General features: G+C 51.4%; 1 protein-coding gene across 1 annotated transcript; it reads left to right on the plus strand.

Annotated features, from left to right (window-relative positions):
• AARS2 (alanyl-tRNA synthetase 2, mitochondrial) lies at positions 1 to 27,961 on the plus strand. The gene is made up of 22 exons (XM_050951585.1): positions 1 to 231; positions 1,357 to 1,545; positions 2,822 to 2,967; positions 5,150 to 5,344; positions 5,929 to 6,073; positions 6,667 to 6,812; positions 7,294 to 7,402; positions 8,496 to 8,534; positions 9,695 to 9,806; positions 11,009 to 11,136; positions 13,917 to 14,067; positions 17,885 to 18,054; positions 19,579 to 19,692; positions 20,217 to 20,357; positions 21,238 to 21,375; positions 21,837 to 21,946; positions 22,220 to 22,328; positions 24,735 to 24,857; positions 25,214 to 25,324; positions 26,279 to 26,362; positions 26,692 to 26,802; positions 27,292 to 27,961. Exons 1-22 carry the CDS (start codon positions 1 to 3, stop codon positions 27,454 to 27,456), a joined length of 2,967 nt encoding a protein of 988 aa, XP_050807542.1. The 3' UTR covers positions 27,457 to 27,961.
• Positions 27,962 to 27,988: the final 27 nt, after the last annotated feature.

Here is a 27,988-nt window from a genome sequence, read left to right on the forward strand (position 1 = left end):
ATGGCGGCGGCGGCAGTAGGCCATATGCGGGGGCTACTCCGGCTCCCTCCGGGTTGGCGCTGCGGCTCCTGCCGGGCTCGCTCCGCCGCTGCCTGCCCCCCGGCCGGGCAGGTCCGCCAGGCCTTTCTCCGCTTTTTCCAGGAGCAGCACGGACACCGGCTGGTGCCCTCGGCCCCGGTGCGGCCCCGCGGGGACCCTGGGCTCCTCTTCGTCAACGCGGGCATGAACCAGGTGGGGCGAGTCCCGAGCCTACAGACAGGCGGCTCCAGGGGCTGACGCGGCCCCCCCCCCCCCCCGGGTTCCCGGCTGTAGCTGCTGCGCCGTACCCGAGCCCCGCGGCTGCCTGTCGCTGGCCAGAGCCGCGGTCATCTCGCAACCGCATCTTCGCTGCCAGGGGAGCTCTTAGCAGCCCCAGAGCTGTAGTCCCTGGTGTCCGTCCCCCCCCCCCAGCACCTGGCTGATGAGTGCTGTAGCCAGCCAGTGTTTGGTAAATCTTTCAAGAGCTGGTGTACTTACCCGTCCTTAGCTATCAGAGGGGTAGCCCGTGTTGGTCTGTACCCACAAAAACAAGGAGGAGTCCACTGGCATCTTAAAGGCTAACAGATTTATTTGGGCATAAGCTTTCAGGGGTAAAAAACCCACTTCTTCAGATCCATCCTTAGCTGTGAGAGTGGCATACTGCATCGGGGCAAAGGGCTACAGCCGCTTCTCTGGGTAGCACCTATGGATCCATTGTGCATGTAGTTCAGCCCATTGCATCTCTCTGTAATAAAAAATAGCAGCATAGCATCTAGGTGCCTCACTGTCATTGCAGGGAACACCCCTGTGAGGCAGGAGAGGGCTGTCCCTGCCTGACAGTTTAAGTGATTTGTTCAAGGTCTCTCACACAGTCTGTGTCTGAGCTGGGAATTGAATCCAGGTCTCTTGGATCCCAGATCAGTGCTTGGATCACTAGCCCATCCTTAAGTTCGTCTGCCATGGGAACCAATGCAATATGCAGTGCTTAGTCTCCCATTAGAGTTGAAAATTCTGCTTTACAATGCCTTTTGAAGTTTTCCACCTTGGACTGAAAATGAAACCTTTGGAATGTTTTCCACAAACATGGAATGTGTTTGGGAGGAGGAGGGGGCCTGTGGGAGACTCTCAGGTTCAAGTCCCGCTCTGCCTTGATTTGGGATGAAAAACTCTGCTCTCTGAATCAGTGACTTGAACCTGAGTCTCCTACCTTCTATGCCAGTGCACTAACCACACAGCCAAAGAGTGTCTCTCAAGCCTTTCTGACATATTTCATGGAAACAGATGCATCTCTGTGAAACTGTATGAACATGGCATGATTTTGTTTGTGTTCCCTTTTAGTTCAAGCCCATTTTGCTGGGCACAGCACATCCCCGAAGTGAACTGGCACAGTACCAGCGTGTGGTGAACAGCCAGAAATGCGTTCGCGCTGGTGGGAAGCACAATGATTTGGATGATGTGGGCCGAGATGTTTACCACCACACCTTCTTTGAGATGCTGGGGAACTGGTCCTTTGGGGATTACTTCAAAGTGAGACACTAGAGCATGAGCTCGTTAGGGCAGGGATCAGGTCTTGCTGTAAAGTGTCAAGTGCACCCTGTGGCACAGTAAAAAAAAATAATAATAATTGTACCAGACATGTTCTTTCAGCTGCTCTGATGAGCTTGAGATTTTTTTGCTGCAGGTTCCATGATTTAAACCAAAGGTTCCTAACCATAGTCAGCAGAGCACATGCTGTCATTCTGTGGAGAGTGGCTGATTTTCCAGCTGCCAAATCACACTAAAAGAAGCTATCAACACGTTAAATATTTAGCTAATTCCTTCCATGAAAGTGGCAATTGTGTAGTTGTCATAAAAATGGTATGTGATGGCAAATGGAGTGGCAGGGGATGAGGATGGGTGACACCAAATGGGAGGGAAGGATTCCATGAAATAATCTCTGGTTTAAAATATGATCCATATTAGGAAAAGGTTTGCTGATCTCCCGGGTTTAAACAATGCATCTCTGACGGGAACCTGAATTGGATGCTTACCTCTAGGACAGGGTTTCTCGAACTGTGGGTCGGGAACCCAGTGGGCCATGACCCCATTTGAATGGGGTTGCCAAGGCTGTTGTTGGCCAAGGGCCTCAGCAAGTCTAAAGCCCAAGCCCCACTGCCCAGGGCAGAAGCTCTTGGGCTTCAGCTTTTTCACCCCCGCCCAGGGCAGCAGGGCTCGGTCTTCAGTCCCCCCTCCTAGGGTGTGGAGTAATTTTTATTGTCAGAAGGGAATCATGGTGCAGTGAAGTTTGAGAATCTCTGCTCTAGAAATTAGCCAAAGAAAATGGTGCCAGCTTCAGATGATTTGGGCCAAGAAATGCATGGTTCGTGGAACGGGCTATGGAGTCTGGGACCCAAATTGGGTTAGAGGTTGCAGCCTAATTCCTGGGGAACAGACATCCGCACTTCAAATGTCACCATGATGGTGCTAATGTCCCCCTTGTTGACTTACTCATCAAGACTGTCCTCATTGCAAGAGGGTACAACTCACAGTGCTCTGCCTATTGGACAGGCCATCCTGGGATACTCAGGTCACCAGTAGGAAGGGAATAACTTGCCTTACTTAGATACCTGAAAGCCTGCCTTGGTAGCCTAGCCCCTTAACACTCTGTAATACGCTATGGAATGGCAAAGGGAGAGTGCAGCCAAGACTAGCTTCTTGAGTGTATGATTCCCTTTCCTTCTATCCCTGATGCTTAAGTTGGAGTTTCTCACCTGGGTACTCCTAAATAGCTGTGCTTTGCTTTGTTTTTCCTCAATCCATTCAGGAGGAAGCATGTGGCATGGCATGGGAGCTCCTAACACAGATCTATGAGATCCCAAAAGAGCATCTCTACATTACCTATTTTGGAGGAGATGCCTCACTGGGTTTGAGCCCAGATGAGGAAACCAGGGACATATGGCTCAGCCTAGGGTAAGTGTGAGAGAGAATTGTGATGGGTGTCATGGGCAGAGATGGGAGATGCAAGTTGACTCACCTGCTCTTTAGCTGTTGGATACAGGTGTGGAAGCGAAAAGGATCCATTGTTTCTTTGACTGTCTTATTTGAGTCCTGTTTAGTTGGATTGTTATGAATTCAGTAGTGGCCCGACAGCCCTGAGATGTCTTACCCCTAGATTGCCACTTCAAATGCAGCTGTGGGTTAGTCAAAGTGATTAGAGTCTGGCCGGTGTGAAATGAGACAGGTGGTCTCAGTCCTGTCCTTAGTAAAGATGTCCACACAATTCCACTACCACAGTCGATGGTACAGTAGAACCTCAAAGATATGAACACCAGAGTTACGGACTTACTGGTCAACAGGGCACCTTCTGGAACCAGAAGTAATCAGGCTGCAATGGAGACACACACACACAAAAGCAAATACTTTACTGCCATGTCCGTGGGCTGCTTTGGGTCCCCCCAGGTTGACGCTGCAAGATAAGGGGAGGGTCAGGACTGGACAAGGGGTGGGGCTCAGGGCTTCAGCCCTGTGGGGAGTGCCAGGGCTCCCTTCCCCACTTCAGCGGGTGCCAGAGCTCGGGGCTTTAGCTATGAGGGAAGCACCAGTATCATCCCCAGCTCTTCCCCTGTAGCTAAAGCCACAAGCCCCAGCGCACCTCACGGGACTAAAACTAGGAATGGAGTCGTGGGGCTGAAGCCCTGAACCCGAGTGCTCCCCTAGATCTAAAGGCCTGAGCCCTGGTGCTCCTGAGAGTCAGAAGCCTCCCCCGCTCCCCATGGCTGCAACCCCAACCCCCGCCCCTCCCGCCACATTGGCTGAAGCCCATAACTTCTGACAGCAGTAGCCTCTTCTGCAGGTACAGAGATAATATTTTCTTCATTTCGGTTTATTCAAGTAGCTCAGTTCAATGACTATTACATTGATTTCTTAACTTTCAGATGAGAGTTGAAAAAGCAGGAAAGCTTGTTTTCCTCTTCCAATATACTATAAATTAGGTATGAGAGGATGAGATCTAGTTCTAAAATCCTGAACGACATAGTGACCTGAAACAATCAGTTAAATTCACTAACTACAAATAATACTCAGTTTGTTTAGTAAATCAGTTAGTTTTTAAATGAAAAACATTTTGATAAACTTTTTGATACATAACAAAAAAGTATCCCACACATTTGTTTTCAGTCAAAAAAATTAAAATGCTATTTTTGTGCATTAATAATTGAATTTGAACTTCCATCCAAGTTGAGCTTGACACAAATCACAAGTAAAAAAATAATTTTCATATTGTATATAAAAAAAATGCAATAGGCATCATTTTCTACAATAATAAAGCCATTTTTAAATTAAGAATCTGAATATGCATACATTAAGATATATAATTGGTTAAATATATGTGCATAAGTATAATGGATCCTCCAGATTAGCCAAAAGAAGCACCAGATATAGCGTAAAGGCTATATTAAGTTGCGATCAAAATGTTTTAAAGGTTACCAACAATGAGAATCAGCCTTTCTTTAGGAAAATAACTTAAAAAGTACAAATGCAAAACAAAATTAGAATTGATGATTTAAGTTTAAATCAAGGTTTTCTACCTGCTGATAAAAATTGAGGATTTAAATCAATCCACCCTACTCCAGGGCAGGGAAGAAGCTTGTTGGTGAAAAGTGCTGGTGTGTGTGGGTTGCTTGTACAGCAAGGCAGCAGCACATGTCCTTTGGCCCCATGCCTCTCTCTCTAGCCCTATTCAGCACCTTTCAGATCTTGACCCTTAGAGTTTGCTCCAGTGAAGGAAACTGATCGATTGACCCAGTGGAAGAAGCATCTCCCACATCAGCTTGTGCCAAAGTGAGTCTGTTGGCCAAGTTCAGCAGTGAGCAGGGTGCCCTGTGCTGTGACTCAGTTTGTTTCTGCTCAGTGGCCATTGTTGGAATAGAATGTCATTAATTTAGGAGAAAAGAAGGGGGAGGCTAATTCAGCTCCCTATGAGTAGAAGCAAGTTAACCCTATAGAGTTTGGAAGGTGAGATGACAATACAGTCAGAGAGAGAATTCCCCCAGACTCCTCTCTCTCCCTGACCCCTGGTAGCCTGTAGCTCATGCACTCTGAAGGGAACAATCTGCTACCCTAGCCCTGTCAACTCTGCTGCTTTCCTTTTTAGGGTGCCTCCCAGTCACGTGCTTCCTTTCCCACTGAGGGAAAACTTCTGGGAGATGGGTGAGACGGGCCCTTGCGGCCCCTGCACCGAGATCCACTACGACCATGTGGGTGGCGGCAGGCACGCGGCAGGACTGGTGAACCAGGACAGCCCTGATGTGGTGGAGATCTGGAACCTGGTCTTCATGCAATACAGCAGGTACTGGGCTGCTGGGGGCTGCCCCAGAGGCTCATTTCCATAGTATGAGACTTTTACCTCACTAAAGACATTTATGTTCGAGGAGTCCCTGTTCCTTGCTAGCAGATGGCAGCACACAGGGCAAGGAGGAGCCTTTCTCTAGCTCCCCACTGCTCTCATCTGGCCTGACCGCTGTCCCCTCTTCCCCTGCTGCTTTTTCCATCTCTGCCTTGTCTCACAGACCTCTCCTGTCCTGCTTCTGCTCCTGTTTGTCATGTCCTGGGGGTTGCCCCCTTTCGCTGTGTAGCTGCACCTGTTAAGTCACCTCTGTGCCCTTTCCTGTACGCTGCCCTGCTGCTTCCATCCCCAGTCTGTGTCCCCTCCCAATTCCACCAAGATGGATCAGCACTTGGCCTCAGACTAACTTTTGCTTCTCTGGCTTGTGTTTTGGATGGGGGCTGGTGTGTTGCCACGTACGCTGCCCTGCTGCTTCCATCCCCAGTCTGTATCCCCTCCCAATTCCACCAAGATGGATCAGCACTTGGCCTCAGACTAACTTTTGCTTCTCTGGCTTGTGTTTTGGATGGGGGCTGGTGTGTTGCCAGAGAGACTGATGGGAGTCTGCGTCCATTGCCCCAGCACCACGTGGACACGGGGATGGGCCTAGAAAGGCTGGTGACGGTTCTGCAGAGCAAACGTTCCAACTACGACACAGACCTCTTCACCCCCATCCTGGATGCCATCCATAAGGTGACGATCAGCTGCTAGGGGGTCACAGCTGAGCCTAAAGCACTTCCCACTCTGTGTGTGTGTAGAGGTTACTTGCTGAGCATTGAAATGCAGCCCCCTCTGGGGTGGGATGTAGCAGCTGTAAAACAATACACAGCAATGTTGCACAGCAGCTTAGGACAGGACGTGTGTCCAGTTTTGAAGAACAGTGGGAGTTTAGGGAGACAGGAGAGAATTCCCAGGTTGGAATTTAACCAGGACATCAGAGTTGATAACCCATGTTACAAATGGCCTCGGATTTTATTTGCCCCAAGTGGCCAGAGCTTGGGTTTCACGATGCCTCTGACATACATGAGCCCTGGTCTCTCACATGCCAGATAGGTGTTAATGGGGTGCACTTGGCATGCAGGGCAGACTGCCATGAGTGTGGGAAGAGAATTGGACACATACCTGGCATTAGGAGACAGGAACCTCCCAGGGGTCAGCCCTGAGAACACCCACCCAGAGAAACATTACACAGAGTTTATGGCCAAATGCCTTTTGGAGCAGCTGTGCCATTCAGAGCTGGGTGCCTCCACTAAAACATCTCCTTTTCTATCCCCACCCCTCCACAGGGCTGCGGGGGGCCTGGGTACCAGGGCCTAGTGGGGGAGGCCGATGTCGGGTCCGTGAACATGGCCTACCGTGTGGTGACTGATCACGTGCGCACCCTGTCTGTGTGCATTGCCGACGGCGTGTATCCCGGCATGTCCGGGGCCGAGTAAGGATGCATGATGATGAGGGGAGGAGAGTACGAGCAGCAGTAGAGTGGATGGAGGGAGAGTGGGCAAGTTGAGTGGAGTGAGGTGGAGGTGAGAGAGACTAGAGGGGATACAGGACAGGAGGGGTGTGGAGAAACTGGTGTGGTTATGCAGAGTTGGCCCTTTAGGGATCAGATAGAATAAGTGTGAGGTGGGGGAAGCTGGCGTGGGCAGGGCAAGGGGAGCTGGCGTTTGGGTTTGTGTGTGGGAATATGGGTGGAGAAGGCAGAGTTGTTTTGTGCGTGTGGGGAGACCTGGGCAGGATGGGGAGTTGGCTTTGTGTGCAGGGATCTGGGCAAAAAGAGTGAGCTGATTTGGGCAAGGGAATGGGTAGGGAGGAGGGAGCTGGCTTGTGAGTGGGTCATGGAGGGGGCTGGGCAAGGAAGGGGAGCTAGTTGGGACCACTCATATGGCTGTCTTAGGAATCCTGCCCGTCTGCAGGCTGGTGCTGCGCCGCATCCTGCGCAGGGCTGTCCGGTTTTGCTCTGAAGTTCTCCACGCTCCGCCTGGGTTCCTGGCCAGCTTGGTTCCTGCCGTGGTGGAGATTCTGGTAAGTATAAAGGGCTCTTCTTGTGGGGAGGGAGATTTGCTTATCAGCCAGGGTCTCATACAGCCAGATATTTCCCAGCTGGAGTAGTTTCTCTTGCCAGTGCTTGCGCCAGAAGACTATATCCAGCGGTGATCTCTGACTCTGTGAGATGTTTATCCCAATGACACTCAGCCTTATTTCTGTAGGTTCAGGGCCCATTGTGATAAACAATACGTTCAGCACCAGCGTGATGCGTGAGTGTGAAAGAAGAGAGATGGGCTGCCAGCATAGACACTTCTCTAGTGTGGTGGTTCCCAAACTGGTCTCTAGAAAGCTGGCTGGTCATATGGTGCTTGCTCTCCTCTCTTTTGTTTCTTCCTGCTAAATTCTACGAAAAGAAACTAAAAATACATTGAATATTTTCCTAATGTTACATTTGCACATAAGCATTTGCTGGAGTTGCCACAGAAATGTCATGCAACAGCGAATGGGAGGAGAGGTGGAATCCATGCAACATCAAAGGGCTGGAGGGGTGGCTGTGAAACGGTAGCTATTAATCAAAGTGTGATCCCACTCTAGAAAAATGTATTTGAGGCTGTGCATTGGTGCTGTCTTCCTCCTCTTCCACCAAAGAAACACTGCCGTCGTATCAGTCAGAAACCTGCCACCCAGAGTCACAAGGAAGTCCAGAAAGTATCAATTAATTAAGATTTGTTCTGTCTGGGATGCAAGGTGTAAAGTGGTTAGACCAGGGGATTTGGAGGTGGAACAAGTGGTTCTATTCCTGGCTCTGCTGTTGACAATGTCTGCACGTGAGCAAATCACTGCCTCACTCTGTGCCTCAGTTTCCCCAACTATAAAATGGGGGCTAGCACTTATCTTATAGGGAGGTGAGACTCTTCTTTAATACTTGCAGGGTGCTTTGAGAGCCTCAGATGAAGGTACAGTAGATGTGCAGAGGCATCTGACTAGCCCAGACCCATCCCTGAGATGGGGCCATCTGGGAGAGGGCCAGTGCAAAGGCTGTATTGGATGGGGCTCAGACTGGCCCGTGGTGGTTGTACTGACACTGCATACAGCTGTTTCCTGATGCTCGGTGAAATTTGCTCTGCAGGGAGATACCTATCCGGAGCTGAGGAAGAATACAGATCAGGTGAGCAGCATGGAATCTGCTGGAGAGAAGCTTTAGTAACCTGTCATGGGAATCATTACCAGCCTCTTTAATTATCCCTGACCTCTTGGAAGTGCTGCACTGCAGCCCCTAGCATGCTATCAAAATGGAGTGGGGGTGGGGGATTCATCTCTTTGGGATGTGAGCGGATGAGTTTGCCCTACTCCCAGCATGGCCGTGTTCTCAGAGGGAGGGAATGAGGCGCAGATATATAGAGCATGGACACAGATACTGCATGCAGAGTTGGGAACTAGCCAGGGGCATGTTGTGGACTCTCCTGTGGGTGCTGACTGTTGATCTTGAAGGGATCTCTCCTGTGCCAGGATTGGCTGGTTGGTGCCCAAGGAAGCCCAGCAGCCCCTATGACTGCAGAACTAAAGTAAAGCCCATGCCTTAGTTGGGCCATGTGCCCATGAGCCTGGTTGCCCTCCCAGCATAGGAACCCTTTGCCCCTCCAGTGGTAACATCAATATTTATGTAGCTAAAGAGGGAACTAGATGCTTGGAAATCATAAGGGCAGCTGTTTTACAAACTTTCTCCCTGCCCAGCTCTGCTGATGCCCCTCAGTCCTGACCAGCAACGTGCACTGCTGTTCTAGGCCTGGGCACCTCATGCAGAATTTTCATTGGCTTGCAAATGTGGATGACCTGCCTGGAGTGCCTTGTTAGCCTGATCTCTAGTCTCTCTCAACAGGCAGCTACCCCAGGTAACTATGTCCTTGTTGCAAGCAGGGCCAGCTCCAGGCATTAGCAAAAGAAGCAGGTGCTTGGGGTGGCACGTCTGGGTCTTCGGCGGCAGGTCCCTCAGTCCCCCTCAGAGCGAAGGGCTCGCCGCCGAATTGCCACCGAAGAATGAAGTGGTGCGGTAGGGCTGCCGCCAAAGTGCTGACAATCGCAGCTTCCACCCGCCTCGCCCCTTGGGGCGGCAAAAAATGCTGGAGCTGGCTCTGGTTGCGAGCCATGAGCCCAGAGCTGAGGTATAGGAGATGGACAGGGATAGCAAATGCAGCAGCCTCCTTTGGCACCCACTCTTACCATTCCCAGACATGTGGAGGGCTGGGTTCTGGTGGCTGGGCTGAGCAAAGCAGTGGTGGAGCTCACCCACAGGGAAGGAGGCTGAATCTGCTCCTCCTCTTCCTGCAGATTATGAATATTATCAATGACAATGAGGCTGCATTTCTCTCTTCCCTCCTGCGGGGGCGACGTATCATTGACAGGACTCTGCAGCAGATGGGTCCCTCCAAGCTCTTCCCAGGTGAGTCCCTCCCTGATTCTGCTGGGAAGGGGAGTGCAGTGTGGGGGGGAGGAGCAGCAGCTGGCATCTGCCAATGGTTACGGGTGGCTTGGGCCCTTGTTGCCAGGGTGTGTCAGGCGAGGGCTGGACTGTGTTGGGCCTTTGGGGCTAAGGAGGAGAGAGCTTTGGAAGCAGTCACCCTCCCCACAGCTGGTGGCCTGCTGTTCCCGTCTTTGTGCTGAACGCTAGGCAGTATTAGGCTACCGGTGCACACTGAATGACCTCTCCTTCCCTTCTGCCCCAGACAAAGAATCAGGATTCCTCCCAACTTCCAAATCAGAGCTACGATGGATGCTTGCCTACCTGCTGCCTTGCCATGGGGCAATACAGTACCAGCCCCATGCTCTGAGCTGGTACTGCGAAGCAGGTGCTTGTGCTCCATCAGTGGCATTCCCCATCTCCCAAACGCTTCTGAGAAGACTGCCTCAGTGCTTTGCTCACCAGAGCAAACAGGCGCTTGTCACTGCTAAAGGGGCCCCTTTGGTTTGTAGGTGCTACAATGACCAGCTCCAAACAAATACAAAGGTAGAACAGCTAACGCAGTACCCACCTGGAGGAGCATGTTTGGATGTGATAGGGAGAGTGTGGCTTAACTCTTTCCTGCATGAGCAGATTTGAACCAACTTCTCCCCGCCTACTCACTAATCTGTGTGATTCAGTACTTGGTAACATAAGGCAATGGGGGAGTTCCAGCTGACACCCTTTCTTGTATGACTCAGGAGCTTGCAGGACTATGTGCTGATACGGCTCACTTTACCTGTATTTGGAACACCCTGCCACTGTGCTGAGGCCTTCCTATGGGCACGTGCTCCGCTGAGCTCTTGAATGTACCTAATGAGGCAGCGGCAAGATGCACCATGTTGTCCTTATGGGAGCAAATGCTTTCAAACCTATATGAAAACATCTGTTCTCACAGTTCCAAGGGAGCTGAGGGTTGGAATCCCTGTGATTTTAGAGTACTGCTGATGGGATGAAATGGGCAGCCAGTCCTTGTTGGCTGCACAGACTGGGGGGGATCCTGAGTATCTCATTAGGGATGTGAAGACACCCCCCCACACACACCCTCTACCCCCAGAAAAAGCAAGAGATTCCCTTCATGACCCTGCTGTGTGTTCTCTCCATGGCCACCTAGAATTTGTGTTCTCATTCTTGTCTCTCTGCAGTGGAGGTGGCCTGGTCTCTCTATGGAAACTTGGGGTTCCCCCTAGATTTGATTGGCTTGATGATTGAAGAAAAGGGGATCCAATTGGACTGGGCAGCTTTGGACCAGCTAGCCCAGGAAGATGCTAAGGTAGGATACAAGACCCTGCCTCCCATGCAAGCCTCCATCCCTGTGGCTAATGCCCTATTCTTTCTGGTCAGGGTTCCCATGTGTACTTTAAATCCACTGCAGGTGCTCTCCATCACTTCTATAGTCCATCAAAATCATGGAATGCCTTTCTCCTCTAGCTCAGGGGTTTGCAGCAGTGTCCCCCAGGGATCTTCACTGGGACCAGTGCTGTTAAAGATACTCATAAATGATCTGGAGAAAGGGGGTAAACGGTGAGGTGGCAAAGCTTGCAGGTGATATGAAATTACTCAACATAGTTAAGTCCAAAGCAGACTGCAAAGAGTTACAAAGGGATCTCTAACTGGGTGACAGGGCAACAAAATGGTGATGAAATGTAATTTTGATAAGTGCTAAGTAATACACACTGGAAAACATAATCCCAACTATACATATAAAATGATGGGGGTCTAAATTAGCTGTTAGCACTCAAGAAAGAGATCTTGGAGTCATTGTGGATAGTTCTCCAAAAACATCTACTCAATGTGCAGCAGCAGTCAAAAAAGCGAACAGGATGTTAGGAATCATTGGGAAAGGGATAGGTAATAAGACAGAGAATATCACATTGCCTCTATATAAATCCATGGTAAGCCCACATCTTGAATACCGTGTGCAGTTCTGGTCGCCCCATCTCAAAAAGGATACATTAGAAATAGAAAAGGTAGAGAGATGGACAGACAAAAATGATTAAGGGGATGGAACAGCTTCCATATGAGGAGAGATTAAAAAGACTGGGACAATTCATCTTAGAAAAACAATGACTAAGGACAGACATTATAGAGGTCTATAAAATCGTGACTGGTGTGGAGAAAGTGAATAAGGAAGTGTTATTTATCCCTTCACGTAACACAAGAAGCAGAGGTAATCCAATTAAATAAATAGGCAGCAGTTTTAAAACAAGCAAAAGGAAGTGCTTCTTCACACAAACCACAGTCAACTTATTGAACTTGTTGCCAGGGGTGTTTTGGATTAAAAAACTGTAACTGGATTCAAAACGGAATTGGATGAGTCCACGCAGGATAAGTCCATCAATGACTCTTAGCCAAGGTGGTCAGGCACACAACCCCATGCTCTGGGTGTCCTTAGGCCTCCGACTGCCAGATTCTGGGGCTGGACAATGTGAGATGGATCATTTGATTGTCCTGTTCTATTCATTCCTTTTGAAGCATGTGGCAATGGCCTCTGTCGGAAGACAAGATACTGGGCTAGATGGACCATTGGTGTGGGACAGTATGGCCATTCTTGTGACTCCAGCTTGGGTCAGTAGTGACTGAAAATTGTAAGCCCTCTGACAGCTATTTGGCTGGTGACTTTTTCAGGCCAGTTTCTAGTAGACACATTACAAAAGCCATCATCACAGCGACGCTGAGCTCAGCAGAGAGGGCAAGCATTGAATGAGTGGTGAAGAGTTAACAGAAGTGGAGTTCATCCAGGGCAGGAAAGTGGCCCACTGATGGGGCAGCATGTAGGGATTGGGGTGCAGTTTGTATCGCCATCGCCACCCCTACGCCCCATACTGTGGATAAATCAAGGCCTTCAGCCTCAGGAGTGTGTATACAGGACTGCGCTGTGCAGGGAAAGCATACATTAGCTGGTGCTTGTGACTCCCCTGGAGGATGGTGCAGGGCAGTGCAGCAGTGCTGAGTGCCTGGTGGGGGCCCCAGCTGTAGTAGCAGCCTGGGATTAATTACTTCCTGGGGCAGCACAGATTTGACTCTGTGTGTTACAGGGATGATCTACTGCCACAAAGTCAAAGGCCACAGCCACTAACCGTGTGGAGCAGTGTCATAGCATTCTTTCTCAGATCTGAACCTTAGAGTTCAGAAAATGAGATACTAGCATGAATTTCCCTAAGCTTAATTACCAGCTTAGATCTGATAGGCTGCCCCCACCCAAAAATATAGTGTTTTGGGGCACTCTGACCTCCCCAACCTTCCCTGGGGACCCCAAGAAGCCAGACCCCTTGGGTTCTTAAAACAAGGAGAAATAAACCATTTCCCCCACCTTCCCCCTCTCAGAACTTCCCTCCCTGGGCTATCCTGAGATACTGATCTAACCTCTTAAATCACCATACAGAGAAGAACCTCCCTTCCCTTCCACAAAGAGGCAAACAGATTCAAGGAAAACAGAGAGATTTTATCTCTCCCCTTCCCGTCTCCCCACCCGTCCTGGTAAGTTATCCCAATCCCCTAGGATAAAACAAGGGAAACAGAGAAAAAACAATCAATCAGGTTCTCTGAAAAGAAATCTTTTAATAAAAGAAAGGAAAAAGTAAAGAATTATCTCTTAACTTCAAGATGTCAATATATAGGGTCCTATAGCCTACAGATACCAGAAAGAGACTTCCCCCCCCCAGTACCAATACAAATCAAAATATTCCCAGCAACTACACATATAAAAGTTAACCAGCCACATCCACAATTGCAAATAGAGTAAAACAATTTAAAAAAAACCCTATACCGCCTGTTTTTTACTCACTACTTGAAAAGAGACTTAGAGAGCTTGTAGTAATGTCTGGTCTCTCTCAGACCCTCCGAGAGAAGAACAAAGAACTCACACCCAAACTTCCCTCCACCCGAATTTAAAAGTATCTTGTCTTCTAATTGGTCTTCTGGTCAGGTGTCCAGTTTCCTGCTTGTAACCCTTTACAGGTATAAGAGACATTAACCCTTAACACTCTGTTTATGACAAGCAGGCACTCCTAGGGTGCCCCCAAATCAAGCTTTGTCATCACACTTGTATAGCGGAAAGCTCGGACCCAGCAGGCAGAACAACTGGAAGGCTCCGGCGTGCGATTGGATGTGCATTCACTGGCTCAGCTGCAGAGGGACGGTGTGCCTGCTACTGACGACTCGCCAAAATACGCCTACACACTCGGGCAGGACGGGAGATATGGTACGAGCCGAGGCATGGCCCAAAGAGCCTGCATGGGGTGAAGGGAGGGCAGTGTCCATTTCATCGCCTGGGAACCACTTAGGGATGGATCTAACCAGCTAACCTCCATGCCTACAAGGGGAGTTATGATCTCAGGCATGCTGGAGAGTGCCCTGTATGGAATGTGAACTTGCGTATTATCTCCCTCCTCAGCCTGTGGCCAAGAGCACGAAGCAGATCATATGCGTGTCCACTGAACACATGCTCACAATATGGTTCTGTGATGGTTGCTGAGCTTGAGAGTTAATTGCTGTTATCCGGCGATGTAGATGAATTGTATTAGGTGTGGGGTTGTTGGAGATGGGGATTCGGGTTGCTGGCAGTCAGCCTGTCTGGAGGAGTTGGGGACTGGGATGGTAGGTGCTAGGCATGGTAAAAATATCTTAGCTGGGGAGGTCCATGCTGTTAAGGGTTCAGGTGGGTAGGTTCTTTCCTTAAATCTCTAGTTTTTTACATTTGTGGCAGAATAGGAGGAATATACACCTCGGTACCTGCCATTACAGCAGCTGGCCACTAGATGCCCCTGCTGCTTTACATATAGTTTAATGCAGTTTTGGAAGCCTTGGCCCTATTGAAGGAATGTGAAGCTGGTCATCAGCTGGACATTAGTTCTCAGGCTCCTGCTGAGAATCCCTGGGCAGGAATCTGAGCTGTAGCCCTGTCCCATTGGGGCTTGGTTAATGAGACACATCATCATGAGACTGACCCTGGTGGTGTTAGGAGTGCGAGTGCACCCCATCCCGACCTGGCCCATTTGCTGAGCCCATATCTGCTGTTAATACGTGTCCTTTGCCAGTTCAGGTGGTTTGTCAGAGGACGTTGTCAGAATTAACTCGAGTCCCTCAGATGTCCCTCACTTGAGTCCTATCCCTACACATGCCCCCTAACTGTAGTTGTGGTGCTTTTCCCTTGAGTTGGCTGCCCGTGAGGGGGTATAGACTAAAGCTCCAACGAGCGCAAATCATCAGCCACTAACACAACCACCACATGTGTGGATGCAAGCTAGCTCCACTCAGGTGCCACTGGTCCTCCAGTGCCTTCTCACAATTCCCCTGGGTGCCCAGAAAAGACCAACAAGTTCTCCCACACTGGGAAAGAATTCACGGAGCAGATCAGCTTACCATAGCACCAGGAATCAGCAGTCTTAGGGTATGTCTACACTACAGCTCTAGAGGTGCAGAACTACAGCTGTAGCACCATAGTATAGACGCTTCCTGCCTCGACAGGAACGTTTTTTCCATTGATGTAGTTAATCCACCTCTTTGAGAGATGGCCGTTAATTCTTCTGTTGACTTCTTCCACCAACCTAGCTGCATCTACACCCAGGGTTAGGTCAGTCTAACTATGGCGCAACGATTTTCCTGACCCTGAGCAACTCCTAGGTCGATCTAATTTTGAAGTGTAGACCGGGTCTTGATGCCAGACACTAAGTGTTGCTGCACTCCTCACGCACTCAATGATTGCAGCACCGGTGAGCGCACAGCAGCTCCGTTGTTGTTTTGCAATGTAGCTGCTCTCACTCAAGCTAGGCCAACTCGAGAGAAGTCACTCTCAAGTAGATCGCTTGAGTTACCTCCATAGTGAGATGAATCTTAATGTCTCTGGTTCCCTGATGTGAAGAGCTGCCTGTCTATCTCTCAGCCACTTCTGCCGGCAGACTGGAGCTTTCTCCTAATGTGGATCTAGATGTTCTCAGCTTACTGGTGGCCCCTAGAGTGCTAGCCAATCACATGGTGCTGGCTCCTTATTTCCTGCTGCTACCTCACTGATAAAGAAGCTAGAAACCTCCCAATGCTCTCTTCCTGTTGCTTTTTTGTGACAGTGATTGCCCTAAGTGCCACACAGAGTAGGTATTCCATACAGCCATGAGTGGGAGAGGTTGCACCTGAGACATTCCCCGTGTTAATATGGGGCCTATACTGTGAAGAAGTTCAAGACTCCCCTCCAGAAACTTTCCCTTCCTTTATAATCACCCCTGACCCTTTGTCCCCTTCTCAGCTGCTGAGGAACATTGGGGCCTCGCTCTTCATCCCTGCAAGTCAGCTTGCCCCACTGCGGCAGCTCTTTATGCTTCTGCAAACATCTCCCTTGTGTTGCTCACTTCTCTCTCTCTCTCACTCTCATTACCTGAAACAATGTAATTTTTCTGAGCATAGTTTTTTTTTTCTGGTACTTCAAGAAGGTTGAAGATGAATCAAGTGTGCACACCTCTTGGAAATGATTTTAAAGCCTAGCGTTAGTGCTTGCAGTCAGTGGATTGACACTGCCAGTGTCTCTCATGAGTGTGGGTTAGTGATGATGGAATTTGTTGCTGCTGCCTGGCAGGGACGCCACGTAACCCAGGGTCTGTCGTTGGAGACTAAGTAGTTCATCCTCTTTGCTAACCGATCATTGGTGACTGAGTGCTCTATCTCAGCTGGTGCAAGGTGCAGTTTATCCAGTCAGGTTTAACCTTGTCCCTCTGCTCCCGGTTGGCTACATGCAATTATTGTTTTGCACAGTCACTTCTAACTGCGTCCTCTTATAGGCTATAGACGCTCAGCATCCAGGGAGCAGCTAGACTCGTAATTTGGGGATGGAGTACACAGTGTGATCCCATAGCCAAACAGGCCTGTACCACTTATATAAGATTACCACCCAACGCATGACACTAGACTGAGGGATGGGGAGGAGTTGTCAATGCAGTTGAGATTTCAGATGGACAGGTGAGGGAATTCATAGACTTTAAGGTCAGAAAGGACCATTATGATCATCTGGTCTGACCCCCTGCACAATGCAGGCCACAGAATCTCACCCATCCACTTCTATAACAAGTCCCTAACCTATGTCTGAGTTATTGAAGTCCTCAAATTGTGGTTTGAAGACCTCAAGCTGCAGAGAATCCTCCAGCAAGTGACCCATGCCCCACGCTGCAGAGGAAGGCAAAAAAGCTCCAGAGCCTCTGCCAATCTGCCCTGGAGGAAAATTCCTTCCCGACCCCAAATATGGCGATCAGCTAAACCCTGAGCATGTGGGCAAGACTCGCCAGCCAGCACCCAGGAAAGAATTCTCTGTAGTAACTCAGATCCCATCCCATCTAACATCCCATCACAGACCACTGGGCATACTTACCTGCTGATAATCAAAGATCAATTGCCTAATTAATTGCCAACATTCCCACATTATGTATGATGTTAATGGCCTGCTAGGTGTAATAACACCATCTGCATAATGCACAGGAAAAATGTACATGTCTTGCAACTGCAGGAGGGCTTGTGGTGAATTTCTTGTATTTTGTGCCTGGAGTTTGTATTCAGTAGTGAAGCAGCTACATTAATTAGAGCAGAATGGTGACCCAGATGGCACTTAAATCATGGTTGGGGCTGGCCCCCTGGGGACCCATTGCCTGTTAACAGATTTGGGGGAGCCTCTTTTACTCCTGGGCTTTTGGAGCAGGAGGTGCTGAGCTCTGTCCTCTCTGTGGCTGTGAAATCCCATGTGGTCTCAGGAGGCAGCAGAGTGAAAGCTGTGAAGTGCTAGGTTTTGTTACAAAATAATCATGACCCTTTCCTTCCTTTTTGTCAGTGTCTTGGCTCCAGCTCTCTTCCCAGAGAGTGAAGTGCCTGATTTTATAATACCCTGAATGCTGCCAGGGTTCTGAGATTAACTGAGGCTTCCTCCCCTGGCACAGACTCTGCACTCTGTGTGGGGTGGAAGGGCTCCCTTGGGTGTGCTTCCAAGGGAAGACAGAGAAGTGGGAGGCTGATGCACATTACTGACTTGTTCTTACCCTTTGCAGCGTTTAGCCCGTGCAAGGCCACCGTCTTGATGCTATACAAAGATCAGTCTCTTCAGAAGGAGGTTGGAGCAGGCCAGCGCTGCGGAGTCCTCCTGGACAGGACCAGCTTCTATGCAGAACAGGGAGGGCAGGCACATGATCGGGGCTACCTGGTGCGCCTGGGACAAGAAGTGAGTCCATCTGCTGTCTGAGACTGGAATTACTGCCAGGCCAGGCATGACCTTCCTGAAGCTGTGATCCCTCTCTGCTGTACTAGGTTGCTGGCTGGAGTCCTCAAACTTGTCATCTTCAGGCTCTTCCTCTTCTCCCAGCTGCTTGCTGAGCGGGGCACTATGTCTTGCAGTCTGGGAGAAGCCCAGTGACTCAGAGCAGAGATCATTTCAGGGAGCTGACAGGCTCATCTGGCTGTTTCTCTAGCCCTTTTCATTCCATTCCTCTCTCTTTAGCCCCGGTTTGTAGCACAAAGTGCTGGGGGTGGCAGGAGACCCTTCCTCCTTCACACCCCTTACCCTCCAACAGGCTGCCTTCTTCCTCAGCTGGGCCAGGAACATGGAGAAGTTCATCAGTCATCAAAAGGTCCTTGGACTGAGCAATTTCTGCATGGCCAGCCCTAGAGACCTGTAAGTGGTGCCCAGCCTGACACTCGCACTCTCTCCTTCCCCTTCTCTCCCTCCCAAAGACACTAGGGAGAATTGTCCAGCACCACCACCTCCAAAGCATGTTGCTTCAACCTTATAAAGAGGCTCAGAGGGAAGGAAACTGAAGCCTCTTTGGGGAATTCTAATGCAAAAGCAGAATCTACTGTAGTCCTGTGGAGTTGGGCTGGATACAGCACCTTAGATTCAGCCATTTAGTGACCTAGCTCCTTTTCCTGCCCCCTCAGCCTTGAGAATCACCTCCATGTCATTGGTGCTGCCTGGGAAAACCAGCTGGGATTCCTCTACAGCAGTGGTCCCCAAACTTTTTAGGGTCACCGCCCCCCCTTAGCCCTGTCCAGCTCCTGGGAGCCACGGGCAGACAGCGGTAAGGGGGCCAGGGCCAGGATTGGAGCTGCAGCCAGGAGCCTGGGCCACTGCTGGGAGCAGGGCCGGAGTAGAACTGGGAGTGGAGTGGGGGCCGACCTGGGACCCACCAAACCACCCTCCCCCACTCTGAACGTTCCAGGACATGCCCCACATTTTGGGGATCTCTGCTCTACAGAACTCATCAGTGCTACTCCTTCGTAAGCCAAAGGGGGTGCTATTGAGTAACATTAATTACTGTCTGTCCTACGCTTTATCCAGCCCAGTAATCTGAAAGCTGTCCGTGTGTTAGTGAGTTAGTGGCTTCAGTCCAGTTCCTAAGGGACAAGTGGCCATGTCTCAGAACATCAGGCTCACAGCTGGCATTGTCTCCCTGCTTGCTGGCAGCCTCAGCAGCGACACGTGGAACCACAAGGCCATAGAGATGGAACTCCTGGGCAGGGCTGAAGTACGCTGGTGGAAAGGATGGGATGGTGTTTGCAGGACACTTGCCCTGCCTATTCCCATCCTGTACCTGTTCTGGGGATAGATGGGGGATTCCAGTCTCCAGTGAAGTCAGCCACCTTTCACGAGCCATTGAACTCCCCTAAAATCCCTGTACTGCCAGGGAGTTGAGCGTCTGTGCTAACCACTCCTCTCTCTCTCTCTCTCTCTCTCTCTCTCTGCTTGGAGGACGTACTCTTCCCGGTGGAGTCAGTTCAGCTCTCCGGTGGCTACGTGATCCATGAGGTCACAGCCCCCGAGACCCTGCAGGCTGGGGATCAAGTGCTACTCTTTGTGGATGAGGTAAGGACTCACTGCTCTTAACCCTTTCTTGGCCTTGCTGCTGGGAAGTGGTGTGTGGCACTTAGCAACTGAGAGCAAAGAGCTGCCGCTTAATGGTGCTTTTGTCTGTCTCCCATCCTCCTGTGGTTTTGGATTAGAACATTTCTCCTCATGTAATGGTGTGTGGAGGGGTGCTCCCTATGGATCCTGTCTGCCATCCTCTAAAGGGGGATGGGACCCTGTCCAGCAGAATCTAGCCTAGCACTAGTGTCTTTGCAGTGCTGATCAGACAGATGGGAGGAGTCAAGTGGAGTCAGATCTTGAGGAGGGTTCTTGGACTGTCACATCCACCTCGTGTGTTTGGAATACCCCATTTGTGCACACACTAAGGCTTCTCTTCCCCCGTCCTCCCCCCGCCCCTGTATGATGCAGGGTCCCCACATGGACTCTGTGACACTTAGGATATACCCACACGCGTTCCTCCCCTCTCACTAGTAGAATTGTGAGATCCTCCTGCTTGACCTGCTGCATGTCTGGGGTTTCAGGCTCAGCGGCTGGCCTGCATGGTGAACCACACCGCCACCCATCTGCTGAGCTTTGCGCTCCGCCATGAACTAGGAGACCAGACAGAACAGCGAGGGTCCCACGTGACTGCTGAGCAGCTGCGATTCGACTTCATTACCCAGGTGATGGGGATCCCCAAGCACCCCACTCTGGAAGGGTCCCAGAGGGTCAGGGGAACATCCCTTGTCCATATAAATTGCCCTCTTGATTCCTTTCTCCTGCCTGCGGCCAGGAGAACTAAACACTCGAGTCCCTCGTCTGTTTCAGCCATTGCTGAGTGTCTCCCAGGTGGAGCAGGGGCTGGGCTTTAGCTGTGCTTCACCTTCTCTTGTGATGGGATTGTCCCATATGAGTCAAGCCAGGCTTTATCTGGCTAGAGGAGACAACATGCTCAAATGAATCCCTTGAAGTAACATGAGCCCTGCTCTGACTGGGGCCCCATGTGACCTCTGGGGGGGAAAAGGGTAGGTGGGTTTGGAGGTACAGAGGATTGGCAAGGGGGTCCTGGGGTGATAGTGGTGGGATCTCACAGACTTGGGCTTGCTGACTTGATTATAGTATGTGCTGGAGCATGCTTTAGAGGGCACATGGTGTCAATACCTTAGTGCTCTGAGGGCATCCTTCCTGGGGCAAGGGGAAGGTGTACAAATGGGTTACACAGGCTGTTGAGGGCAGATGAGGAAACTCAGTGAGTTCATCCTTAGCATGTGGGTAGTGTCTCACTTGAAGGACTTTACTAACGTTGGATTGATTCTGGCCTGTTTCACGGAGTGGGGCAGCAGGGAGGGTAGGGTCATGATGATCACAACCCCATTTACACACTGGGAAAACCAGGCACAGAGAGGAAGCATTTTATTCAAGATCTGACATGGAGCTGGGAATGGAACCCAGGAGTCCTGGCACTGAGCCTTTCTGCTCTAACACACCACTTCCTCCTTTGTGACACCTGATACTGTGCCCCTCAAGGGATGTTTCTTGATGTTGGATAATCTCCTTTCTCAGGCCCCAGTGACCACGCAGCAGCTGCAGGAAGTAGAAGGTGTGATCCAGGAAGTGGTTGACCAGAATGAAATTGTCTATATGGCGGAAGTCCCCCTGGCTCTGGCAAGTGGCATTCAGGGACTCCGGACCATGGATGAGGTACAGTAGGAGGGCATGTAATAAGCCCACAGGCCTCAGCAGAGGGCAGCTCCCAACAAGGGTTATGAGGGTCATAAGAGACATACACTGATGGACTCCCCTAACTGGGGAATCTCCATCTAGAGCATGAAAAGGAAAGTGCGCTAGAAATGGGTGAATGAAGGTATGTTCCTGGGGGTGCCCAGGCAGCCGCAGGTCTGGTGATGTGGAGGCTGCCTGCTACAGGGAGGTGGGCATGGAGCTGCAGTGTGGTCTCACTAATCCGCTCTCTCAATTATTCTTTCTGAACAGCAGACCCTCTATGTATCAGTCTGTGGGAGGAGCAGCGCTGCTGTCTGCCGCTGGATCTGCTGGGGTCTCTCATTGGGGAGGGGTGCAGCAGCTGTGACCTGAGGCACTGACTGGTTCTGTGACGCCGCATGAATCCTCTTGTTTGTTGCAGCTGACCTTTCTCCTCTCAGGTGTATCCAGATCCGGTGAGGGTGGTATCCGTGGGGGTCCCCATAGAAAGTGCACTGATGCCCAACTCTCAGGCTGCGATGCAGACTTCTGTGGAGCTGTGCTGTGGGACGTAAGTGCTCTTCTGTAGGGCCAGAGAGAGCTTTGTGGGGGCAGGGCACATATTAAGGGGGCAGGGCACGTATTCCTGGCTTGTCTTCGCATCCAGATCCAGAGGCAGGGCTTGACTGAGGGTCTCTAAACAGTCTGTACCTAGACTATAAGAGGAGGGTATGTTGATCAAGACAGAGGGATCTGAAAGCAAAACCTGGCGCCCTGTTGGAAAGCTGAGACTGAATCTAGACAATGGGCACATGCTGATATTTCTTCTCTATCCACCTCACAGGCACTTACTGCAGACAGGAGCTGTGCAGGATCTGACCATCACCTCCGAGCGTCAGCTGGTTAAAGGGATCAGTCGCATCATCGTGGTGACCAGGGAGCAAGCCAAGCTGGTGAGACAAGGGAGGCTGAGATTTCCATGGTTTGATGGCACTGAAACTGGGGACTGCTGTGTGCTCCTCCCCAGCTTTGCTGATGCCCCTCAGACCTGGCCTGCGGCAACCTCTTAGCTCCCCGTCTTCTCCCTCCCACCCCCAATGTGCAGACAGCTCTGCCACTGCACTTCACCAGTGATCTATAGCCCCCTTTCTTTCCATCCTGGGCTCCCCACACATGGCTCTGCCCATGCCCCTCACTCCTGATCTGCAATACCACTTCTGAGATGATAATTCAGCACTGAATAGCAGGAACCCTTTAACCTCTCTTCACAGTTGGGATTTAAACCCAGGGCGTCTAATGGTTTGATCCTCTCTGCCCTAGTTTTAGTTCACATCACAGCAGCTTTTAGCTGCTGACCTCTTGTGCTTATGGGGCTCTGGTCTCATTCTAGCAATTTTTACTTCTTGGCTTTGATCTTTGACTCCTGCTTAGCAGTGATCCTGGCTGGCAAGTCTGTGTGCAGAGCAATTGACCTAGTTACTCTGTGCATGGGAAGCCCCGATGTGCTTGAGCACCTGGAAGTTAGAGACTCGGCATCCCTTGCCATCTTCTCTCATGCAGCAGTACAAGGAGAGTGCAGCCATCAGGAAATTACGTTTCTCCTTGATGGAACTGCAATCCTTTACCCACCCCAGCAGATTTGTTGATGTTTGATTTTTCCCCTGTGCATTCCTGACAAGTCTCCTCCCGCTGTGGAGGAGTGAAGGCTGCAAGGCACGCTTGCCCTGCTTGCTAGGAGCGCTGACCCAAAGCCGCACGTCAGTGGTTCACATTCACACACAGGGTGCTGTTGTGTTTGGTGCTGAGGTGAGCGGCTTGCAATCGGGGATATGCATGTTAATCAGCCCACGGGTGCCAAAGAGTGGCACAAAGCCAAGGGAATGTAGCCAGGCTGGGCAGAACACTGTCCCTGCTCTGAGCCAGCTCTCCCCTTACACCAGGGGTGGGCAAACTTTTTGGCCCAAGTGACACATCTGGGTGAGAAAATTACATGCAGAGCCATGAATGTAGGGCTGGGGTGGGGGTGCAGGAGGGAGTGCGAGGTGTGGGAGGGGATGCGGTGTGCAGGAAGGAGCTAAGGGCAGGGGGTTGGGGTGCAGCGGGGGTTCAGAGTGCTGGAGGGGGCTCAGAGCAGGGGGTTGGGGTGCAGGAGAGATGCGGCAGGGGTCTCAGGGCAGGGAGCCGGGGTGCAGGAGAGGTTCAGGTGCAGGCTCCAATCTGGCACCGCTTACCTTGAGCGGCTCTGGGGTGACAGCAGCACGTAGTGGGGCTAAGGCAGGCTCCCTGCCTGCCCTGGCCCTGCACTGCTCCTGGAAGTGGCCGGCACCACATCCATGGGGGAGGGGAGGCAGAGGGCTCTGCATGCTGCCCTCACCTGTGGGTACCTCCTCCGAAGCTCCCATTGGCCGCGGTTCCCTGTTCCTGGCCAATGGGAGCTGCTAGGGACGGTGTCTGCAGGTGAGGGCAGGTGTCTGCTCCCTGCTCCCCCAGGGGCTATAGGGATGTGGTCCCGGCCGCTTCCAGGAGTGGCACGGGGCCAGGGCAGGCAGGGAGCTGGCAATCCTGCGGGCCAGATCCAAAGCCCTGATGGCCCAGATCTGGCACATCGGCCATAGTTTGCCCACCCCTGTCTTACACCCACTACTCTCCAGGGACAAATTCCGTGGCTTCCTCCTCAGCTCTGGATGGGCACAGATCCCTGTAGGATTCTGTTTCCTTCCTCCTGGGTGTTAGATGGAGGCACTGCAGGGAGAGGATAGTCCAGGCTGGGAGAGTAAAGGATGTCATCGGGGGAAAAAAAAGTCCTGCTAGTAGAGATCTGTGAGCCCCACCATTTGGGATGTTAACACTAGACTAGGTAATACAGGTAGAAAATGCACCACGCAATCCTATACTGGCTCCCAGGTGGATGCGCTAGAAGAGTTAACAGGTCTCCAACCCCAACAGTGCATCTGTTAGTGAAAAACAGCCCAGATGAGGGGGCTCAGAGCTTCTCCAGCCAGAGCCCCTGGTGTCGCTGTCACACGTTTAAACACGCTGTGAAGTGTTTGTTGAAGGGCCTGTCCTCTGGGTGGCTCAGTCTCCTACAACTGGCCTGTTTATCAACAGCTATAAAGCTATGGCAAGGATTGTCTTCCAGACTCTCAATATTTCAGACTCACCCATTTGTCACTAATAAAACCTCAAAAAAGAGCCACTTGGTGACAGAGCACAAACCATTACAGAACCCACTTTCTAGCTGTCGTCCTCTTGGAAGTTTGAAGGTTTAACACCTGTGATTTCACCCATTCCTGACCCTGCTCTTTCCCGTCCCTGCTGAGTGTCTCTCTCCTGAAGGGCTGTTTCTCTTGCTCTACTAGGCCCGGGAAGTAGGCCAGTCCTTGGCTAAAGAAGTGGACTCGCTCTCTGCACGGGTGAAACAGGGAAGCTCTTCCCTTCCTGAGGTGCAGAGCCTCTCCAAGGAGGTGGGCCACCTGACTGAAGTGAGTGCTGTGTTCCTTATGCAGAAGCCTCCCACTAGGAGTTTGAAATACAAAATCATGTCTCTCTCCACCACTAGGTTCCACTCTCACCCAGGTCAGCAGTAGCAGAAAGCTGCTGCCACTTGATGACCTGTTTGGTGGCTGACATGAAAGGAGTTGGAGAGGTCTCAGTCCACTTCCGAGTGCGTGTATGGCCTGAAATCCTGTGGTCACATGGAATGGGGGAGGAGGTGGCAGCAGGGGGAAAGCTGATCTAGCTTTAGAGATGATGCCCAGATCATTAAACCACTTTCCCCCTTGACACACCCTTAGGGTGTGTGGGTGTGTGTGTTTTTAAGCAGCTGCTTGTTTTCCAGGAGGTGGGCAGCACTGTGATGCCTCAGTGGCAGAGAAGGGAACTGCAGGCCATTCTCAAAGCCCTGCAGAGAGCAGCAAACACAGCAATTCGAAAACTAGAAATCAGACAGGTAAGGACGCAGCAGCAAGATCTCTGGCAGCTTTGCAGCCTGCTGAAGGCCACCAGATTGTTCTCCACTGAGTGGGCAGATTCTCTCAGCTTGATCTTTCCCTACACGAGAACCACAGCTGTTCTGTTCATCAGAGTGACCTCTCCAAGAAATCAGGTCCCTGGGAATGCGGGGGAAAGGGAGGCAGGCCATTTTCAGCTGTGTAGGAGAAGTTCCATGTTGCTCTTTTGGTTGCTGATTCGCCTAACCTACACTGCAAGTTGTCCATTTTGGTTTAAGTGCTGAAACTAACCTTTCACCAGGGGCAACCTCCCTGCACTGCAAAGATGGGGAAACAACATGTAAGTGCTTTCTCACAACCCCTGACCCACTGAGAGGCAGGCAGACATTATCCCCAGTGTTACAGGTGGTGACACTGAGACACAGAACTTCAAAATGACTTCCCCAGGCAACAGAGCATCAGTGGCAGAGCAGGGACTGGACTCTGGGACTTCCTCCCACCCAGCCCCTTGCTTATTGTTCTAGCTCATGTGGCATCCAGCAGCAGTCTGTGTCTTGTTCGTTAATCTGATTGTATTGGACGCTCCAGGAATGGTGGCTAGTCATTGAATCTTCTCTGCAACTAGTTCTGGGAACTGGAGTCTTTTCGGAACTCTAATGCTAACCACTTGGTTTCTGCAAAACATATCTGGGAGGTCAGACTGAACTTCCCTCTCCCTTGGGGTGAGGGGGCAGGGCACAGCTGAGGTGTGTGGGCAGGGAGTGGCTTCCATATCCTGTTCGGTGGGTAAATAGGGGATTCCAGTCTGCAGGGCTTAGTCTGGCCCCTGCCATGGCATTTGACGGCTCCCCACCCCATGACAGCATTCCCTTCCCTGTGACAGGGCTGGATGTCCCCTCCATCCTCCCACATCATGGGTGGTCTCCCACTGTGCCATGTTTCTCTTCCTCCAGGCTGCAGAGAAGGCGCAAGGCCTGCTGGAGAAGCATTCCAAGCAGCCAGTCATCATCGATACCATCTCGTCCGACTCACTCTCAGTGAGTGTTTGTGAGTGAGCTCTCCGTGCAGTTGCCTTGTCCCCTAGCACAGGGGAAGTCAGTAGGGTTGGGCTCTGGAGCCTGATGGAGCTGACACTGCTGGCTCGGGGCTGGGGCAGGTGAATTGAGGCGCAGGGGACTGGCGCAGTGGTTGGAGCAGTTTAGGGGTGAGGTAGCAGAACTGCCAGAGAGCAGAGTAAGCTGAGCTGCTCTGCCGAGTAGCACACTGGCCGTGCAGTAACCTCCTCCTCTAGTATTTCATCGGCTTAGTCATCTGCTCAGGAGTCTTCCCCTCCCTTCCTGACACTGCCCCTCCATGCCTCTCCTAGATCCTCATGAAGGTGGTGAACCAGCTTTGTGACAAGTCTCCTGGGGCTTCAGTGTTGCTGCTCAGCCCGCAGGCGTCCGGCGAGGTGCTCTGTGCCTGTCAGGTGTCCAAGGTATGCAGGTTCGTGCTGCAGCTGGGAATCTCTGCCTGCAAAGGGTTAATGGCCCATCTGTGTTCTGTTGTGGGGGGAGCTCATAGCTCAGAGTGTGGCCAGTAACTGCCTCTGCCCTGTTTGCGAGACCGGCCCTGGGCTGCAACACACACCGTCCAGCAAGGACTATATGGGATTGCCGCTGGCAGCCTGTCAGTGCTGCTGCTTAGTCATCTGGAGGAGTCAATGATGAGACACAGGGGCTCTGGCGGAGCCTGGTGTGGCCCTGGTGCTTCTGGCCTGGAGAGGGAGGAGTCAAGAAAGAGGTCCACCTCTGCCATGGGCAGGGCAGACCACCAGTCTCTACCAGCTCAGGGAACAAGGACCCCAGGCTGCCTGCGTGCTGAGAGAGGGCCCCACGTGACCTCTTGGACCCTTCTTTCCCCATCCAGGCCAGGGTGCCTCCTGGCCCGCAGTCAGGCTAACCTCTCCCCTCATGTCTCTCCCCAGACTGCCCTGCCCACGTTTTCCGCAGCGGACTGGGCCCTGGCTGTCTGTACTCACATGGGAGGCAACGCAGGGGGCTCTGGCATTGTCGCCAAGGGTACTGGGAACACCAAGGACCTTCAGGGGGCCCTGACTGCTGCACTGGAGTTTGCCCGGAGTAGATTGTGAAGTAAGGATGATTCCTTGTTTTGTGGGGTCAGCTGGAGCCAGCAGAGCTGCCAGCCTCCGTCTCAAGGATGTTGCCACAGAGCTGTCCCTTTGCTGCATCACATTTCATCCTCTGACCAGCTCTGTGTCTTGGGTGGCTTAGCAGCTCCCATTACTGAATGCTGCTGCCAAGCACTGTGGATCAGGGATATCTGGCTTCCTGCCACCGGGGGTCAACATAGGAATAGGGGCCAGAGTCGGCCGACCATCCTGCCCCATAGGACTGACTGGAGGAAGCAGCTGACTCTGCTTCTCGCCGTCTAGCCTGGATTCATGGAGATTGTCACAGAAGGAGCCAGTATTTCTCCGGCTTGCAGGGAGGTTGTGGCTGCTAGAGGGGTGATCCTGTGCCATGGCTGGGAGAGATTTACCGCCATGTGAGCCACACTCACAAGGAAGCTCTGTAGGGGAGAAGGGGAACTGTGCAGTGGTATCCTGAAGCTAATAAAGAACTGAGATTGGCTGAGCTGCTGACACTTTTTTCTGATTAGCT

This window comes from Gopherus flavomarginatus, chromosome 4 (genome assembly GCF_025201925.1).
Source record: "Gopherus flavomarginatus isolate rGopFla2 chromosome 4, rGopFla2.mat.asm, whole genome shotgun sequence".
In the NCBI taxonomy this organism is placed as follows: domain Eukaryota; kingdom Metazoa; phylum Chordata; order Testudines; family Testudinidae; genus Gopherus; species Gopherus flavomarginatus.